The sequence below is a fragment of the Lolium rigidum genome, chromosome 3 (assembly GCF_022539505.1).
Source record: "Lolium rigidum isolate FL_2022 chromosome 3, APGP_CSIRO_Lrig_0.1, whole genome shotgun sequence".
NCBI lineage: Eukaryota > Viridiplantae > Streptophyta > Magnoliopsida > Poales > Poaceae > Lolium > Lolium rigidum.
The window spans coordinates 270,814,472-270,835,032 of NC_061510.1; the positions used below are offsets into that span (position 1 = coordinate 270,814,472).

The following is a 20,561-nucleotide window of genomic DNA, read 5'->3' on the forward strand; positions in this document are numbered from 1 at the left end:
CGTGTCGGTTTGCATGACGTCGGCGATCAACGGGCTCCGGAAACACTTGGGCAGCGGTCAAGTTTACGAGTGGCGGAAGGGCGCCCCAAGCGCGACGGACCGAAAAAACGTCGTTGGACTTTGCCAGCGCAGTTTCCACAACAGAACCCATATCGTCGGGTTAGGCCCATGGGCGACGAAAAATACCCCTTAGCGGACGATTTTGAGACGTTGTCTATCAGAACTTTTCTTGTAGTGAATGGTTAAAGAAGCATTTATGCATGATTCCATTTTTAGGGTTTGTTCCCCCCTTCCGATGTTTTATCATTTCATGTGAGAGGTTAATACTAAGAATGATTTAGGGATACTCTGTTTCGGGTAAAATTCAACCTTGAAATGTTGTCAAGGTTTTTAAAGTCCAAAAGCATTTATGGACTTATTTTTATTATTGAAAATTATAAGGTGTGATTTAAATGATTATTTTAATCATCAAATTTGGACTTAATCTTGTTTGTCTCCAAAAATTCCTTTTCATACTTTATTATGCTAGAGAATTTTATCCTGAGTAGTTTTCGTATTTTTAATTATTTTTTTATAGTTATATTTACTTTATAAAATTATGTGAAAGCTTTTACTTAAATGGGCATTTATGAAATGTCTAAAATGCCCTCGGGCCTACCTGTCAGGGTGAACCCGAGTGGGTTGGGCTCAACCCCTTCGGCCAGGTCTGGCCCACTCGGTCGCCCTCACTTCCTCTCCTCTCCCTCGCGAAACCCTAATCCCCCGAGCTCTGGCGACATGAAAATCACCCTCGCCGTCGCCAATTAAATCCCGCCGCCTCCGGCCGTCGCCGGCGACGAGATGGTGCGGATCTAGACCGCCTCTCGACGGCGGACATGATGGTCCGCGTCGATCTGACGCTCATTGCCTCCTCGGCTCGCCCCCAACGCGTCTGCGCCCTGGCCGCAAGATCTGCGACGATGCGCTGCTCGCCGGTGCTCCTGATGAGGTGGCGTCGCCGTGCCCTGCCGTGGCTGTGCTGGTTGCTGCGGCGTTGCCGTGGCCTGGCCTGGCATGGCGCTGCCGTGCCCCCGGCGTGTGCCGCCGTGGCCGCCATGGCCGCGTCCTTCGTTCAGCCTCACCTGTGAGTACTCCATCGCCTCCTTCTCTCCCTCTCAGCTCTACTCCTTCTTATTCTTGCCTGAGCTGCGGCTAATCCTCCCCATGGAGAGATCATGCCGTTCTGTTGCGTTGATGCTGCGGCCATTGCTGCTGTGCTTGTGCTGCTGCTGCTCCTGCGCCTATGTGCTCTGCGTCATGCTAGCTCTGGTGCTGCCATGATGTGCTAGTTACTGCTGCTGTATATGCCATGGATACTAACTCCTGTGCTGCCCTACTCTGTCTAATGGCTATGCTTAATTAGTGCTATCTTTGTTATGCATGATTCTGTGCAATGTTCCTAAGCCATGTGCTTGCTTATGCTTGCATTTCTTGCTTGAATCTTTCCCTGTGCCTCTGTTCTTGATACTACTCTTGCTAGATGATACATCTCCGACGTATTGATAATTTCTTATGTTCCATGCCATATTATTGATGATATCTACATGTTTTATGCATACTTTATGTCGTATTTATGCATTTTCCGGCACTAACCTATTAACGAGATGCCGAAGAGCCGATTGCTTGTTTTCTGCTGTTTTTGGTTTCAGAAATCCTAGTAAAGAAATATTCTCGGAATTGGACGAAATCAACGCCCAGGGGCTTATTTTTCCACGAAGCTTCCAGAAGTCCGAAGGAGAGACGAAGTGGGGCCACGAGGCGGCCACACACTAGGGCGGCGTGGCCTGGGCCTGGGCTGCGCCGGCCTGTTGTGTGGGGCCCTCGTGTGGCCCCCCGCGTTGCCCTTCCGCCTACTTAAAGCCTTCGTCGCGAAACCCCCAATACCGAGAGCCACGATACGGAAAACCTTTGCGAGACACCGCCGCCGCCAATCCCATCTCGGGGATTCCGGAGATCACCTCCGGCACCCTGCCGGAGAGGGGATTCATCTCCCGGAGGACTCTTCACCGCCATGGTCGCCTCCGGAGTGATGAGTGAGTAGTTCACCCCTGGACTATGGGTCCATAGCAGTAGCTAGATGGTTGTCTTCTCCTCATGTGCTTCATTGTTGGATCTTGTGAGCTGCCTAACATGATCAAGATCATCTATCTGTAATTCTATATGTTGTGTTTGTCGGGATCCGATGGATAGAGAATACTATGTTATGTTGATTATCAATCTATTACCTATGTGTTGTTTATGATCTTGCATGCTCTCCGTTATTAGTAGAGGCTCGGCCAAGTTTTTGCTCTTAACTCCAAGAGGGAGTATTTATGCTCGATAGTGGGTTCATGTCTCCAGTGAATGCGGGAGTGACAGAAACCTCTAAGGTTACGGATGTACTTGTTGCCACTAGGGATAAAACATTGATGCTATGTCCGAGGATGTAGTTATTGATTACATTACGCACCATACTTAATGCAATTGTCTCGTTGTTTTGCAACTTAATACTGGAAGGGGTTCGGATGATAACCTGAAGGTGGACTTTTTAGGCATAGATGCATGCTTGGATAGCGGTCTATGTACTTTGTCGTAATGCCCAATTAAATCTCACAATACTCATTATATCATGTATGTGCATTGTCATGCCCTCTCTATTTGTCAATTGCCCGACTGTAATTTGTTCACCCAACATGCTATTTATCTTATGGGAGAGACACCTCTAGTGAACTGTGGACCCCGGTCCATTCTTTTATACTTGAAATACAAATCTCGTTGCAATACTCGTTCTTTACTTGTTCTCTGCAAACAATCATCATCCACACTATACATCTAATCCTTTGTTACGGCAAGCTGGTGAGATTGACAACCTCGTCTGTTTCGTTGGGGCAAAGTACTTTGGTTGTGTTGTGCGGGTTCCACGTTGGCGCCGGAATCCCTGGTGTTGCGCCGCACTACATCCCGCCGCCATCAACCTTCAACGTGCTTCTTGGCTCCTCCTGGTTCGATAAACCTTGGTTTCTTTCTGAGGGAAAACTTGCTGCTGTGCGCATCATACCTTCCTCTTGGGGTTCCCAACGAATGTGTGAGTTACACGCCATCACTAGACACTCAAGTGTATTCAATTATCTTGCCCTGGCTTGATGACTGTGTGTAATTCTTGCAAATTTGCAAGAGGCAGTGCCCTGGGTGAGTTGTGTATAGGGCTGTGAATCTTGGAAATGCTCAATTGTGCACAGCTGTTGACTAGACATCTCCATCCCTTGATGGTGTGCTTCTGGATACAATTGCATATAGCTTATTTGCTTATCTGTAGTGAAATTGTTCAATTTATGTGGCTATTTACTTCATGTTGTTGCTGTGTTGGTGCTAGGCTTGGTTCTAGCATGCCTTAGCATGCTTTAGCATGCTCTAGCAAGCTCTGGTGATCAAATGATCATCAGATGCTTGTTGATTGCTTGCTTACTTCCTGCTTGTGCCTGTCTGGTGCTTATCCTGGTGACTGTGTATCACCATGCGTTGTGCTGGTGCAGGCTTTGCTTGATCAAGCATCTGCTGATGCTTGCAGTGATCCTTTGGATCATTTGCAAGTGTCTACACCTCTGGTTGTGTGTGTATTTCAATTATCTGTTTAGTTTGGCTTGATCAAATGGATAGATGGATGAACTGTAATTCAGTGATGATTCTTTTCCTTGATTTACTTGAGCTAGAGGGATGCCAACAAGTTGTTGGGGACCCTAGCTCACTCTGAACCCTCTGGGTGATGATGGGTGGCTTTGTTGGATGGTTTTGTGGTTGAGGTGGCCTCAATAGCAATTCTTTGCTGTTCAGGAAGCTCCCACCCTTGTTGGCTTGATGTGTATGGACAGTTGCTCTCTGGCTTAACCATATTTGGTTGCCAGATGCTTTTGATGTTGACAAATAATTGCAGTAGACATATATCTCTGCATTTCTGATGGTTTTTAAAAGGGCTAGTGTAGTCTGGGTATATTTGGGTAAGTCTCTGGGATGGTTTTCCTTCCTATTTCCATTTGGAAGATGCTACCACTTGTCTGGTTGGCATAACCATGGACATAGGCTTTGATTGATCCCTGGTCTTTGCCATTTCTACCGAGGTTACACTTGGTCTATGACCAAATGATGATCAAAACAGGGTTACTCCACCCTTTGTGTGCTTGTGTGATCATGCCTGTGCAATTTATGAACAAAACCATCTGGTTTGTTCATGATGATGTGTATACCTCACTCCAGCTCCTAGATTAAAGTGTTCGTGTAGAGGATTTCTTCTGGATGCTTGGTTTGCTTGCCCTTCTCCTCCTTGCAAGCTTGTGATGCTTGGTTTGTTTCTGGTAATTGCTGGAAAAAGTGGGACAGCTCTGGTTGTTCACCTGTTCTTGCTGTTCTTGGTGTTCTTACCCTTGTGAGTTGCTGCTGATGAGCTGCTTTAGTTCTGGCGGTGGAAAAGGTTTTATATGGTCCTTACTTGGCTCTCTGGGTCGACAGCTGAGCCTGGCACTATTTTGGTGACTCCCCTGGTTTGTGTGCTGTGAGGCATGCACACATGCAGTGTGAGCTGCCTGTGTGGTTCCTTGTTGGAACTTGGTCCTGTGAGTGGATCAGCTCGGCTGATCCATGGTCATATCCTCTCCATTTCCATTTTTTGCTAACCTGCCAAGTGGCAATTCCACTTGGCATAAACCAAGGTTTGCTTCATGTGTGTGCAGGGATCAAGAATTTATCAAGAAGAAGCACAAGATCAACCTGATCAAGCATTTCATGAAGATTAATTTGTGTAGTTTAGGATATTTCATTTACTGGTAATTTTCCTTTTTCTTTTTCTATTTCTTCAATTCTTGTAATGTGTTGTAAATTCATGATTCAATTCTGGATATTGTAATTGACATTGTATCTTGTGTGAATATCAATAAAGCTCCAATTTTCTCTAATGATTTTTACTTAATAGTTGAATTATTTATATTCTTTATTATTTATAATTTGTTTAAAGAATTACCACAATTTTGAATTATGAGAGATTCATATGATGTTTGAATTTGAAATTCAAACACAAGTTTGTTTGAATTCAATCATGCAACTTAGAGTTGTAATGCACTACTCTCCTCTCTTCTCAAAACCCTAATTGAGCTAAGTGAGATGCAAGTTTATCGCACTCTCGAAACCCTAACCCTGTAAGGTGTCGAGAGAGAAACTTGTCCCCCTTCGATGCAGTTTTGTTATAAAAGCGCGAAATTTCCCCAGAATTTACGATGCAGTGCACATCCCTTTCTAAATTCTACCCCTAGATCGTCTCTAAACCTAGGATATTACACCTTTCCTCCGGCCATAGGTACGAAGCTTCCTACCTTCTAGGTTGGCTTGTTGAGCTGCTTGCCATGGCGATTATCGACGCTCAGCTCCTTTTATAGGCATGGTGCCGCTTCTCCTTCGTCTTGTTCCTCCGACAGGGCATCGTGCCTTATCTCATCGAGCAGTGCATCCACCCACGCGTCCTTATCTTGCCGATAGCTTTAGTCTCGATTGCACCCACCGGCCGGGACTAAAGGTTACCCACGCGTCGTTATCCCACCGACAGCTTTAGTCCCGGCTTTCTCTTCTTCTTCCTCCTCCTCATCATTATCGGCATCAGCCACGATTGGTGGAGTATAGGAGAGAAAAGATTAAATCTCTTGCAAGGTAACACCCGCGTGCGCCCCTCCTCTCTCATCTATGGAATTTATTAAACCTTTATGTATAAAACAGAAAATGGATTTGGATTACTTATTCAAATTCAAGCACTTTTCATGTTGAAAGTTTAGTGAGATTCAATATTATGCAAAAAGTATAAGTTAATATATCTTTTAATTGAAATTGGTAAATTTTTTAATAGTTTCATAATTTTAATAATTATTTTATAAAACAGAAAATGGATTTGGATTACTTATACAAATTCAAGCACTTTTCATGTAGAAAATTGGTGAGATTTAAAAGTATGCAAAAACTATTAATTAATCTATTTTTAATTGATAAGAGGAAATTTGTTATTCGTTTGATAAGTTATAATAATTATTTTATAAAACAGTAAATTGATTTGGATTCCTTATTTAAATTCAAGCATATTTCATATTTAAAGTTTTCTCAAATACACAAGTATGCAAAAAGTAGTTTATCTAAATATTTAAATATTTGTAAAATATTTGGGGGCCAACCTGAAAAAAGTGTAGGCAGTGCGTGCCCTAAATTGGGCCTTTAGTCCCGCACCGTGGAACATGCTGCGACTAAAGGCCACGATCAGCGCGGGAAGCTGAAACGCCGACCCCCTTTAGTCCCGCATCGTGCCACGAGCCGCGACTAAAAACTCCCCTTTAGTAGCGGTTCGTGGCACGGGCCGTGACTAAAACGGGGTATAAAAGTGCATCTCCTTCCCTGGACGGTGGAACCGTCCGGGACTTAGCCATTTTCGACGCACGAGGAGCTCTCACAACGATGTCAGGCTGCCCGACTTCGCCGCCGCCGGCCTCGCTGTCGCCACCGCATGCACGGGCCCCATCGCCTCCGCCGCACCGCACCCCGGCGCCTCGACCGTTGCCTTGCCTCCGGGCTCCGCCGCTGACCTAAAGCCGGTGAGGCTACGACCAACCCCGGCCCCGGCCTTGTCTTTTTTTAAATTAGGGTTAGGAGAAAATAATATATTTAATAAATATGTTTATATATATATGTTAGTTCTATTTCTATATATATCTTATTTATATATCTATGCAATTTTGTATATATATGAATAAATATGTTTTTTATATATGTTAGTTGCATATATTAACTATTTGTATATATATGTTAGTTGTATAAGCAATTACATCTATATATATATAAACTATAATTATTAGGAGAAATAGAAATAATTTTATCATTAGGAGAAATAAAAATAGGAAAAATAGAATTACTATTATTCTTTGTTAGAAATATTTAGATATGGATTAGAAATATATAGAAATAGGTATAGATATTATTATTAGGAGAAATTTTATATTTGTTAGTTTTATATGCAATATGGAAATTTTATATTTGTTAGTTTTATATGCAATAGGGAAAATTTTATATATGAACTATTATTATTACTTATATATTTGTTAGTTTTATATGCAATAGGGAAATTTTATATTTGTTGGTTTTATATGCAATAGGGAAAATTTTATATATGAACTATTATTATTAGTTTTATATGCAATAAAAATAGTTGTATTATTAGGACAAATAGAATGTGATAGAAATAGGGTTATTTTTGCAAAGTGGATTATTTGCAAATAGAAATAGGATTATTTTGAAAATAATATAGCCTGCATTTTGAAATAACATTGTGTGCATTTTGCAGAAAGTATGGTTTCACCTACCAGAGACCTAGCAGAGGAAGAAATTCTCGAGGATATAATCCAGGATGCAAACGATGTTGAACGAGCTGAATCTCCGTCGTCGTATCTGAACCCCTCCGGAGATGGAATGGAGGTCGAACGACATGAGGATGAAACCGACACCTCCGATGATGGAGAAGACGATAGCTCTGATGCTGGAAAGGCAATAACTCCGATGATGGAGAAGCCGGCGAGGTATATATATATCACTAGTAATATATCGAAATATTGGAGGGAGTTGTATATATTGAGTTGTATACATATAAATTGGTGAATGTTTCTTCTCTTAGGCCTCCACATCGAGCAAAGCTACGAAATTAGGGCCGACCAAAAAGTTGGATGGACGAACGCATTACACATTTGAGGTCATATTCCCTACGGGCGAACCCAAGTTATCCACGAAGGATGCTGATGTCTATGCACGCTTCTATTCTTGTAGACAGTGTTGCCTCCAAGTGCAGAGATAGAACATTAACAAGTTTTCCTTATGTGGATCACCCAAGGTTTATCGAACTTGGGTAGGTAGAGGTCAAATATATCCCTCTCAAGCAACCCTGCAATTACGATACAAGAAGTCTCTTGTGTCCCCAACACACTCAATGCACGTGTCAGGTGTATAGGTGCACTAGTTCGGCGAAGAGATAGTGAAATACAAGTAATATGGATGATTATGAGTAGTAATTGCAATCCGAAATAAAGAGGGCAACAAGCAAACATGTAGAGAACTGGTTGTAAACGGTATTTCAATGCTTAGAAACAAGGCCTAGGGCTTCTTACTTTCACTAGTGGACACTCTCGACAATGATGCCATAATTGAATACATAGATATTATCACTTCACTACGCTACTCTGAACCACACTATCACCTTGATTTGATAACAAACACTCCGATTTGATAACAAACAAAAATATACTGCGTAGGGCTGCATAAGCATTCCTTAAAGTCGCATTCCTAATCTATGGACGCCCCACACTATCACCTTGAGCATACAAAGATGATACTAACTAGACACCACAATTCATAAGTATTTATGTAAATTAAGCTTAAGAAACAAACACGGTGTGCACACTGTCACCTTCATACCGTTGGACAAGATGTCCCCGGAGATCACATAATAAAACCACTTGAGTAGCATAATAGTTGAAGAATAACATCTATATATTCAACTAGATTACAAAGCTCATGATCACATAAAGATCCTACATAGAGAGATAGATAAACCACTTAGCTACTGGTAAAGCTCTCAGCCTCAGGGGAGAACTACTCCCTCCTCATCATGGGAGTCAGCAACGGAGATGGAGATGGCGGTGGAATCGATGGAGATGGCTCCGGGGGAATTCCCCGTCCCGGCAGGGTGCCGGAACAAAGACTTCTGTCCCCCAGATCATGTCTTCGGCGGCGGCGGAGCTACGGAACTTTTCTGGTACAGAGGTTAATTTTTTATGGTTTTCACGCCGGGGTGAATTTATAGGCGGAAGGGCGACGTCGGTGGAGGCCGGGGGGCCCAGACCACCCCTAGGCGTGGCCAGGGCCTTGGCCACGCCTAGGATTGGTCTGGCCGCCCTATGGCGCCTCCTCATCTATATTGTGGACTTCGTCTTTGTTACGGAAAAAAATAAGATCTTCGGCTTTTGTTTCATCCAATTCCGAGAATATTTCATGTACAACTTTTCTGAAATACAAAACAGCAGAAAACGGAGAACTGACACTCTGGCATCTTATCAATAGGTTAGTGCCGGAAAATGCATAAAAGTGCCACGAAGTGTAAATAAAATATATAGATTGGTGTAAAACAATAATGGAGCATCAAAAATTATAGATACGTTTGCAACGTATCAGCATCCCCGAGCTTAACTCCTATTCTTCCTCGAGTAGGTAAGTGATAGCAAAAATAATTTTTGAGGTGACATGCAGCCAACATAATCTTGATCAAATTATGTAAAGCATTGTAAGCTGGGATCAAAGTACTCTAAACATAGGCATGATAGATATAATTCTAACAATAGCACTTAGCAACTATGTTATAACATGAGAAGTAACTCAAACAAAGGATCATGAATAATTATGCACTGAAAGCAACTATTTGTTTTTTAGCATAGAGAAAACATAGCAAAGTGGTACTCAGCTTGTCCTTCATGGAATAGCAAAAAATAAATGCCAGGACACCTTTAAAGTTTAAGGGTGACAAGATACAAGTAATTTAAGAACAAGAAATAGCATACTCATGAATCAATCAATATGTCTTGGGACTATGCACGTTATACTCAGAATGCCAAATATGCTCTCTTAATTGGTGCATAAAGAAAGAAGATGAAGACTCAACATAAAAGTAAAAGAAAGGGTCCTTCGAAGAAGGAAGTAAGAATCAACATCTTTTATAAAGCTTTCAAAAAGGTATGGTAATTGTTAGCTTTGAGCTCTCATTGCCCTATCATAAGCATCTTGAATGGTTAAAGTTATTGTGAGGGCAAAAATGAGTTATATGCTTGACAAATCATAAGTTGAAAATCTCATGCCCCTTTAATATGAGTACCTACACCTCATGTTACTCAACTTAGGTCCCAAATAAGTTCTTGTCATTGTAAGTATACATGTATCATTAAGAACGCCAACGGGGTACCTCCTGCCCCATGATGTAGAAGTACTACTTTAGGTATATGAGCAATCATATACCAAAATGACAAGACAAACAGACGATGAGCATCTCAACAATCCTTTTATTTACTATCATCATAGCTTTTATTGAAGATGCTTCACATAATGCTCACTATGATTCGCTGTAAATTTCCACCATGAATGATGCATGGCTTGGTTTGGCGGCCCAGCGTTTCTGTAACACATATACAAACTTCATGGACTTACAAGTTTCCATTTTATTTCACATCGCTAGGCATCCATAAACAAAAGATCATGACATCAACTAAATAGAAATAAGTGAAATGTTGAAAGCGTGCCCCATGAAAGCATGGTTGTGCTAACTTCCAACTCACAATTTGCAATCATATAATCTTCATAAGATAGTCACAATGGTTCAAGTTTATTACGTGCAAGAAAGTAAATGTTCCATCAAGTTTGTGAGAGCTTTACTAACTAATTTTCTCATAATTAATTTGAAAGATAGATAAAAGATGATGAATATACTTGGAATAGCAATAATGCTAATAGGTAGATATGGTGGATACAAATGGAAATTTGGTTTTTAGTGGTTGGATGGATGAGTAGAGCTCATACTCAGTATAGGCGAAGGCTAGCAAAAGACCGGGAGCGACAAACTAAGAGAGCAATAATCGCCATAATCATGCATAGTGATAAAACGATATTAATCAAAGAATAAAGTGATATTGCAAGTAAAAAACTAAATGATCATAGAGGCTTTAGTTGACTGGTTGGTAGTCATAACATGCTATAAACATGTGCCAAGTCAACCCAATAAAACATCAAAGGAGAATATCACAATATTATGCTTCTTATGATGAAAACAACACATGATTCTTTCAATGTCACATTAAGCACTCTTAGCTATTTGAGACAAGTCATGATACAACAATAAATACTAAGCATATAATAAGAATAACATCCAACATGACATGCCAAAGTCTATGCCACAGTCTAGACAAGCTTCCTTTTGCATCACTATAAGCATGAAACATTTTACTCGTCTCCAACACCAATCAATTTATTTGAAAAAACTCTCATGGATAATAATCAGTAAGGACCATAGAGCTAATTATACATGAATAAAGAAAACTAACAAGCTCTGAACAAAATAAAAGTGGAGAAACCAGAGCTAAACAAAGTACTAGAAAACTAGAACACTCGTAACACAGTAAAAGTGAAAACTAGAGTGTTCTGTGCAATTAAAATGGAGTTTGTCATTCTCCAAAACAAATATGTTGGGATCCAGCCTTATTCTACAGCAAACAAAACAAAATAAAACTAAAAACAGAAAAATACGCTCCAAGTATAACACATAGCATATGAAGCAATAAAAATATAGCGCATAGAAAGATAACATGATACTTTGTTGATGAAGATGGAGATGCCTTGGGCATCCCCAAGCTTTGACGATTGTACCCCTTGGATATTTCTTGGGGTGGTAGGGTCATACCAAATCTTGAGGCTTTTGTCCATTCTTCATCTCATTACATCATTCTTCTCTCCTACACTTGAAAACATCCTTCATACAAAACTTCACACAATTCTTTATTAGCAGCATTAGTGTAATCAAAATAAAAAATCCACTTGGGTTCAGTTCTACCATATATAAAACATCTATTAAAACATTAGCTAATGTAGAAACTTCTTAAAAATCTCTTTCTCACAAAAGAATTAAAAAAAGAATAAGAGGCAAATGCAAATAGTGGCACAAATCTGTAAAAACAGAACAACATGTAAAGATCGATTTTTTCGAAAATCCTCTGTTCTCATATCGAAAAGTGCAAAACTAATGAAAGTTCAACAATAACCTGGGGCATATGCTCAAAATTTGACAGCTCAAAATTACGTTCTGGCTGGGAGTACGGATTTTTTTTGGTAACAGCACATAATCTGTTTCTGGACAGCAACTTCCCTAAATCTTACTTTCTTCCTATTAGAGGCTACTCTTATCACCAAAACGAAATAAAAATGATAAGAAGAGGTTTTTACAGAGGCAACAACTTCCAATACTCAACAAAAACATTACAGAAAATAAACATGGGTTGCCTCCCATAAGCACTTTTCTTTAACGCCTTTCAGCTAGGTTCAGTAATTTGAGAAGATGCTCACATAAGAAATATGAATGGAAGTAAAAGAGAGCATCAAGGAGCAAATATGAAACGCATTTAAGTCTAACCCACTTCCTATGCATAGAAATCTTGTAAGAAAATAAATCAAAGAAGCACATAGTAAGAAGCATAGGAAAGCAAAACAAATGCAACTTCAAAAAAATTAGCATATAGAGAGGTGTTTTAGTAACATGAAAACTTCTACAACCATATTATCCTGTCTCATAATTATTTTCATTAGCATCATAAATAAAATTAACAATATATCTATCACATAAAACATTCTTATCATGAGCCATATGCATAAAATAATTATTACTCCCCACATAAGCATAGTCATTCTTATTAATTGTAGTGGAATCAAATTCAACAAAATAGCTACCATTATTATTCTCATCACCATAATCATCAAATATAGGAGGCATATTGTAATAATAATTACTTTTCTCGTCAATAGTAGGTGGACTGAAAATACATAATCATCACTGTAATCATCATATATTGGAGGCATAGTATCATCAAAGTAAATTTCCTCCTCCATGCTTGGGGGACTAAAAATATCATGCTCATCAAAACCAGCTTCCCCAAGCTTAGAATTTTCCGTAGCATTAGCAATAATGGTGTTCAAAGAATTCATACTAATAACATTGCTACTAGCATGAAAGTAAAGTTCCATAGGTTTTTAAATTTTCTCTTCAAACACCTCATGTCCTAACTCAAGATAAATACTATAAAGCTCTCTAATTTTGTTGTTGTTTTCCATTAAGCCTAACTACTGAAAATAAAAACAAGAAACAAAAATATTTAATTGCATAATCTAAAGGAAATAACTTTGATCACTCACCAAAAACTAGAAAACTTAGTAGCCAGAGGATGTGAGTACCTTTTACCTTACCTCCCCGACAACGACGCTAGAAAAGAGCTTGATGTCTACGCACGCTTCTATTCTTGTAGACAGTGTTGAGCCTCCAAGTGCAAAGGTTTGTAGAGCAGCAACAGGTTTCCCTTAAGTGGATCACCCAAGGTTTATCGAACTCAGGGAGGTAGAGGTCAAAGATATCCCTCTCAAGCAACCCTGCAATTACGATACAAGAAGTCTCTTGTGTCCCCAACACACCCAATACACGTGTCAGGTGTATAGGTGCACTAGTTCGGCAAAAAGATAGTGAAATACAAGTAATATGGATGATTATGAGTAGTAATTGCAATATGAAATAAAGAGGTCAGCAGGCAAACATGTAGCCGAATTGGTTGTAAACGGTGTTTCAGTGCTTAGAAACAAGGCCTAGGGCTTCTTACATTCAATAGTGGACACTCTCAACAATGATGCTATAATTGAATACATAGATATTATCACTTAATTACGCTACTCTGAACCACTCTTCGATTTGATAACAAAAAAAATCATTGCGTAGGGCTGCATAAGCATACCTTAAAGTTCGCATTCCCAATCTATGGACGCCCCACACTACCACCTTGAGCATACAAAGATTGTACTAACTAGACACCACAATTCATAAGTATTTCTGTAAATTAAGCTTAAGAAACAAACACGGTGTGCACACTGTCACCTTACACCGTTGGACAAGATGTCCCCGGAGATCACATAATAAAACCACTTGAGTAGCATAATAGTTGAAGAATAACATCTAAATATTCAACTAGATTGCAAAGCTCATGATCACATAAAGATCATACATGGAGATATAGATAGACCACTTAGCTACCGGTAAAGCCCCAGCCTCGGGGGAGAACTACTCCCTCCTCATCATGGGAGTCAGCAACGGTGATGGAGATGGCAGTGGAGTCGATGGAGATGGCTCCGGGGGCAATTCCCCTCCCGGTAGGGTGCCAGAACAGAGAGACTTCTGTCCCCCGGATCTTGTCTTCGGCGGCGGCGGAGCTACGGAACTTTTCTGGGATGGAGGCTGATTTTTTTAGGGTTTGCGCCTCGGGAGGCATTTATAGGCGGAAGCGCGAGGTCGGTGGAGGCCAAGGGGCCCCAGAGCACCCCTAGGCGTGGCCTGGGCCTGGGCCTTCCCGAGGACTGGTCTGGCCGCCCTGTAGCGCCTCCTCGTCTCTCCTCTGGACTTCGTCTTCGTTACGGAAAAATAAGATCTTCGGATTTTGTTTCGTCCAATTCCGAGAATATTTCCTGTACAACTTTTCTGAAATACAAAACAGTAGAAAACAGGAAACTGGCACTATGGCATCTTGTCAATAGGTTAGTGCCGGAAAATGCATAAAAGTATCACGAAGTGTAAACAAAACATATAGCAATTGGTGTAAAACAAGCATGGATCATCAAAAATTATAGCTACGTTTGCAACATATCAGCTGCTGCTGTATTTAAGAAACAATGCGGAGTTCTGGTTAGGGATCACGTCCCGATCAGCGTTCGGGAGTGGCATAAGCGCAAAGGGGCGGTCGATAGTGAGTATGTCGCCGAAAGGTACAAAGATGGTCTTTCGAATGAACTCATGGCACATTTCAACCTGCCAGAATTCGATAATCCAGTCGTCGCTGCAAAAATGAGGGCGAAAGTCAAGCACTGGACTCTTAAGAAGATGGCCGAACCATTCCGGGTGTGGAAGAAAAACTTATGGAACAAGTATGTGAAGGACAAGAAATTTCTAATATTCGAAGGCCATCTATCGAAGCAGGCGAATCACTGGAAGGCATTTAAGGAGTACAAGGAGTCAGAAGATGCCAAGACCTTGTCAGAAAAGAACAAGAGAAATGCCAATAACAAGGTGTATCACCACAAATTGGGGCCAGGGAGCTACGAGACTGCCATGCCAAAGTGGGATAAACAAGAGCAAGACATGCTTGCTAGAGGGATCGAACCAGAACCAATCTGTGATGAGTGGGAATTGAGAGCAAGAAGTTGGTTCCTTGCGCATGGCAGTTCATACGACGAAGAAACATGGGACCTTCTTTGCAATGACGGTCTTAGGGTACCCAGAAAAAATTGGAAAAATAGTGAAAGAAATTAAAGACGGGAAGAGAAAGTTCTGTCCCGATAGAGAGAAAGACTTGCTAACACTGGTCCTCGGGAATGACGAACACGGAGGACGAACACGAGGCTTTGGCCCTTCTTACCCGTGGTGGATCGGGTTTGCCAAAGACCAAGATACTTACAGAAGCCGAGTGAGAGCAAAGAAGCGACATCAGGACGACGAAAATGACAAGTTCAACTAGTTGCTTGCTAGAGTTAACGCAGCATCAGCAGATTGACGAACTTAGAGGAGTAGTGCACCCGTAAGAACCTACACTCAATATTACCACTGGCCCATCTCTTCGGAAAAGCAGCGTGGCTGACTCGGAGGTCCCGGCTGATGATGCACGACATATGATAGAGGGCGGTCCCCGCTACCCCGTGGATGGAATCAAGGAGTCAATATCTTGTGAGCTCCATCAGAGATTGAAGAACATATCCATGAAGGTGTTTTTCTGACAAGCTTTACCTTGTCCACCTGACGCACGCTGGATGGCCGTGATATTCCAGCTGGCTATGCTAAAGTCGTGGTGGATGAAATCGTAACGGTGTTTGATGATATGCAGCTTGAACTCCATGGACCTGATGATGAGGGGACACTCAGAGAAATAGTGGGTGGAGTCATTCTATGGGACAAGAACTACATCAAGCTTCCAAGCTCGGCGCCAAGGACAACACCGCCTCCGATTTGTCGTAGGTCACCAACACCTCCATCACCTCGAAGAAACCCACCCCATGACTACGGCCACCACAGCGTGAGTCCATCTCGCTCTCTGCTGCCGAACTTGGGTCAGTCGTCCCCGCCGCCGCCCCCGAAGTGTGCCAACAAGAATGCTCCGTAGATAAGTTCTAACCGAAGACGGAGCCCCCAAAAGCGAAAACAGTCGCCCCTCCCAAAGGTACCTCATCTGAATCTTCCAATCGTACCCCCGAGGAAAGCAAAAGTATCGCAAAGGAACATTGTGACACAAAGATGAAAAATAAGAAACCCGAGCCCCCCCCCCCCCGGTATACACCGAGAAGCAGAAAAATATGCAAATTACTTACTGACCCTGCCATCGCAATATGACCTGCACCCTAAGCGTGATGACTATCTACGCACAATGCAGAAGAAAGCAAAAAAGAGCATATCAACTAGCAGTGCAAGTGGGAGAAAATCAATGAAAAGTGCAAGCGGGAAAAGATCAGACGTTCCCCAGCTCGGACAACAGGCCAAACAATCGATCCCACCCCTCAAGGTGTTATCCGGAGAAGTTCCCCCTGGTGCATTATCAAAGTATTGAAGAAGCAAAGAAGTGGGCGGCTGAATGGGGTATGAGTGTGGACGAAATTATGGCTTCCCAAGACGAGTTGTTTTCCTAGGCTGTTGTAGCCCCTATGTCTAAATTTGTCATGGGGGAAGCTCTTGTCAGCAAAGAGAGGTTGCAAGAACTGTCAACACATATGCGTCACTTGCATGCATGGTACCTGACTGTCGCAAAGAATGGGAGAATAATGATAGTGGCGACTATCCCACTGGAGTACTATGGCCGACCCGAAGAGATCCATGTCGATTTTGATGAACTCTTCCATATGTACAATTGTGAAGCCCTCGGCAAATCTCTCATGAGTTTCTATTGTCTGTAAGTTGTTAAATTCATTCTGTACATATAAGTTGTTCAGTTATTTCAGTTGTTCAGTTCGTTGCATGTAATTATTCTTATTATATCCTTTTGTACTCTATTATGCAGAATGAAGATGTTGGTCTGTAAAACTAGGGGCATCCTAAATGTTGGGTTCATTGACCCAGATAAAGTACATATAAAGACGCTAATAAATAAGACCAAGGATACGGCGGAAAACCTTCTAAGGTTTCTAAGGGATCAAAATTTATGTGACCACATACTGTTTCCTTACAACTTCACGTGACAATTTAACTCTATTGCGTCCATTCACTCACAAGTGTAATTGATGAGTTACTGACATATTTATATACGTGTGCAGCTTTCACTAGATTCCGCTAGACATTCAAATTGATAAGGGAAGAGTTGATGTCTTCGACTGAAAGTTCAGAGAGGTAAACCTAGAGGGGGTGAATAGGTTTCTACAAGTTTTAATTCTTTATTTGCAATATTAGGCTTTGCAGAATATAAGTGTGAGCCTAATGAAAACTAGGTGAGGCAACCTAGATGATAAAACAAGTAACTCAAGCACAAAGGCTCTCACAGGCAAGATAGCACAAGTAAAGAGTCCGATTAGGAAAAACCGAAAGCACGCAGAGACGAAGATGTATTCCCGTGTTCCCTTCATTTGCAAGAAGGTACGTCACGTTTGGAGAGGTGGGGTCCCACGAAGGATTTCCCAATGCCACGAAGGCTCACCTTCTTCTCTGGAGCCTATCCCACGAAGGAATAGCTCACTCACTTGTGGTAGACTTTGAGGCATCCTCCAAACCTTCACAATCTTGTCAGGAGCAAATCCATAGCCCGGATGCTTCCAGACTCTTTTGCCAACTAAGAAACCCTAGAGAGAAGGTATCTCGCAGAATACAGATGGGAACAAGATTTGGCTCGGTGGAATTATAGATACTCCTCTAGCTTTTCCCCAAAGGGATTCAAGTTTGGGTGGAGGAGGAGGGAGATCTGAGGCTTTTCGTGTTTCTAACAATGGAGTATGAGAGAGAGAGCTCAAGAACAGTTTGTAGTGTAGTGCATGAGTGTTCTGAGCTAGGTGAAGGGGTATTTATATGACCACTTGAAATCCAATCGTTGTGACTTGTCCAGCTCAGCATTTCGTCGAAGAGGCCGGTGCGCCGGGCCAGGGGCCGGACCGTCTGATCCAGCAGTCGGCGCCGCCGGGCCACACGCAGGGCCGTCCGGCAGAAACCGGACTGTGCGCCGGGCTGTCATCGGGCGAGGGGAGAATATCCCCTGGATAGTGCCCGGCTGGCACCGGTGCTAGAGCCGGTCGGCGCCGGCCGGCCCACAGACCGGCCTAAGGGGAAAAAAACATTTCCCCATTTTCATCGAAGTAGGGGGTCTCCCTTTACCTTCTTGTTCCATTGATACACCATTATGCATGTTAGACTAAAACATGAGAATCATCTTATAGGCATGCATTAGTCCGATTACTCTAGCTACGGTGTCATTGGTACCAAAATAATGGATAAGGGTAGAATACCCTTACAATCTCCCCCTTTTTGGTATACAATGACAAACCAAGCTAGTGTCATATACAAATATTAGCGCAAACCTTGATTCCATATAAGATATTAAGATAGCTCCCCCATAATGTATGCACTTGGAGAATTTGAGTTTGAATGCAATGTGCACCATTTGTAGAATATTAGAAGCTCCCCCAATATCTTTAGGAAGAAAGAATGTTATAGACAAGTAAATATCAAGGTATAAGCCTAAAGCATATTCATCCTAACATAGAGATTAAGCATACAATGACTTGTCCATACACGAATTATTGGAAGTAGCAAATGGATCCGGCAATGAATGCAAGCAAATAGCACAACCCCAATAAGAAGCAAATAAACTATCAATGGCTTGTGCATAAACAACCAAGCTACCCAAGGAAACCAAGGAAACCCCGTGTCCTAGACTCTACTCTCTTCTCCCCCTTTGGCATCGGAACACCAAAAAGGCGGAGGAAAGAGCATAAATGCTATCGTTCCCATCAATAGAACTCTGTCATAGGGGTGGGGACCCATCTTCATCATCATCCTCGTCGGATTCTTCATTGTCTTCATCATCATCATCATCAGATCCAGCAGCATCTGAAGCAGGAGCAGTCCTAGACCTAGTCCTGGGAAGAGGAGCATCATATGAAGATCCACCATGAGCAAACAGGTAGAGGTCAAAGTTCTGGAGCATGGTATCATCAATGGGAGGCATCTCCCAAGTTGGAACAACCACTGGCTCTAGTTCAGGACAAGGAGGAGGAACATGATGGTTTTGTGCAGCCATGAATTCATTTTGGCGCCTCCTAGTCTCTTGATTCAGGGCAAGGCTTTGATGAGCCACATCATTGGTATTCCTGCACATTTCTCACAGACTTGCCAAGAAGCGAGAGGCACCCCACTTGGGGCAAATGGAGGAGCTGGAACTAGCTGCAGGGTCATGCCTTTCCTTGGACCTACGCTCAGAAGGCATCAACTCAGGAATTTCAGGTCTGGTGCCCCGTTGTGGAATCTTGTAAGGTTCCATCCTTATCACTTGATCTTTCCCCTTGTAAGGAGATGGCACAACGGCATCGATACATGCTGGATGTACTGAGCAAAGTTCGGAGTCATGCGTTGGCGCACAGAGCGTCTTAGTTCATTGTAGAGAAAGTCACAACCATCAATCCTTCTCACACTCTCAGGACGGCAAAAGTGCATGAGGTTAAGATGGTATGCTCGGCAGTCACTTGAATCCCCAGACTTACTGTCGAGACTCTCACGGAATATCTTGGCAAGCACTTGGTAAGAGTAGTACATCCATGAGATGAGTGGAGGAGCATGTGTAGGTTCAGGAGGGTAGCAGAAAGCAATGGCCCCATGAGTGAATGGTTCCTGAGTGTGAATCTTAAAACCATGAGCATGGCCAGCACCAAATCCCATAGCATGACAGAAGTCAAGGTAGTTGCAAGAATACTGCTCTTTCCCAGTCATCCAAGTCATAGTGCGAGCTGGGTCATCATGGAAGAAGACTGTGCAGTGGAAATGGCGGAGAAGACTTGGACAATAGTCCCCAATAGCCTTAGCGAGGCCAGGCTTCAAGCACACAAGATCAAGAAGCCCCATCTTCTGCAAAGTGTCAACCACAAAGTAGTACTGAGTGGCATTGAACATGAGGAGCTCTTCCTTGAGGATGGCCTTGGGCTGCACAAAGGTGCCATTCCTCATGTGCTCTGGACAGTTGTAGAACTCATCCTAGAGGGCAGCATGAGTGTTCGTCCAGAATTACCTATCACCACCGGTGTAGGTTATCTCCTCGAAACGATATGGATTCTCCTCTCTGATTCTTCTCCAACTGGCAATATGTACAGTACCAGTATTGAATGTTGGCAGTGTCTCCACAAGATCATCAACTGGAACCGACTCCTTGCCTTTCCTCTTCTTCCATGTTGTCTTGGTCCTACCTCCTGCATAACTTCCTGGACCACTGCCTTGAGCTGCTTTGCTAGGCATGTGCGTGCTGGTTCGGCACCCCGGGGGCCTCTCATGCTTGCCCCTCTTGGTAGAAGCACGGGTTCCCTCACTCGGATCACCTGTGAATGAGAAAATAGAGCGAGATAGCAGTGGGATAAGTGTACATGTCATCAGGAATAAAGAGGCCAAGAGTATAACATATATACAAGTGTTTTGACGAAATTGCACAGAAATTTGGGCGAGTAGGCGCATCGGCCGA

At 42.4% G+C, this 20,561-nt stretch overlaps 1 protein-coding gene across 1 annotated transcript in view; it reads left to right on the plus strand.

The window, feature by feature from the left end:
• Positions 1-18,100, plus strand: part of LOC124696516 (B3 domain-containing protein Os03g0619600-like) — a 60,142-nt gene extending 42,042 nt beyond the window's left edge. Inside the window, exons 8-10 of the mRNA XM_047229233.1 lie at positions 7,382-7,613; positions 14,563-15,071; positions 17,946-18,100. Of these exons, the coding sequence (XP_047085189.1) occupies positions 7,382-7,613; positions 14,563-15,071; positions 17,946-18,100 (896 nt within the window). The remainder of the gene's footprint in view (positions 1-7,381; positions 7,614-14,562; positions 15,072-17,945) is intronic.
• The last annotated feature ends 2,461 nt before the right edge of the window (positions 18,101-20,561 follow it).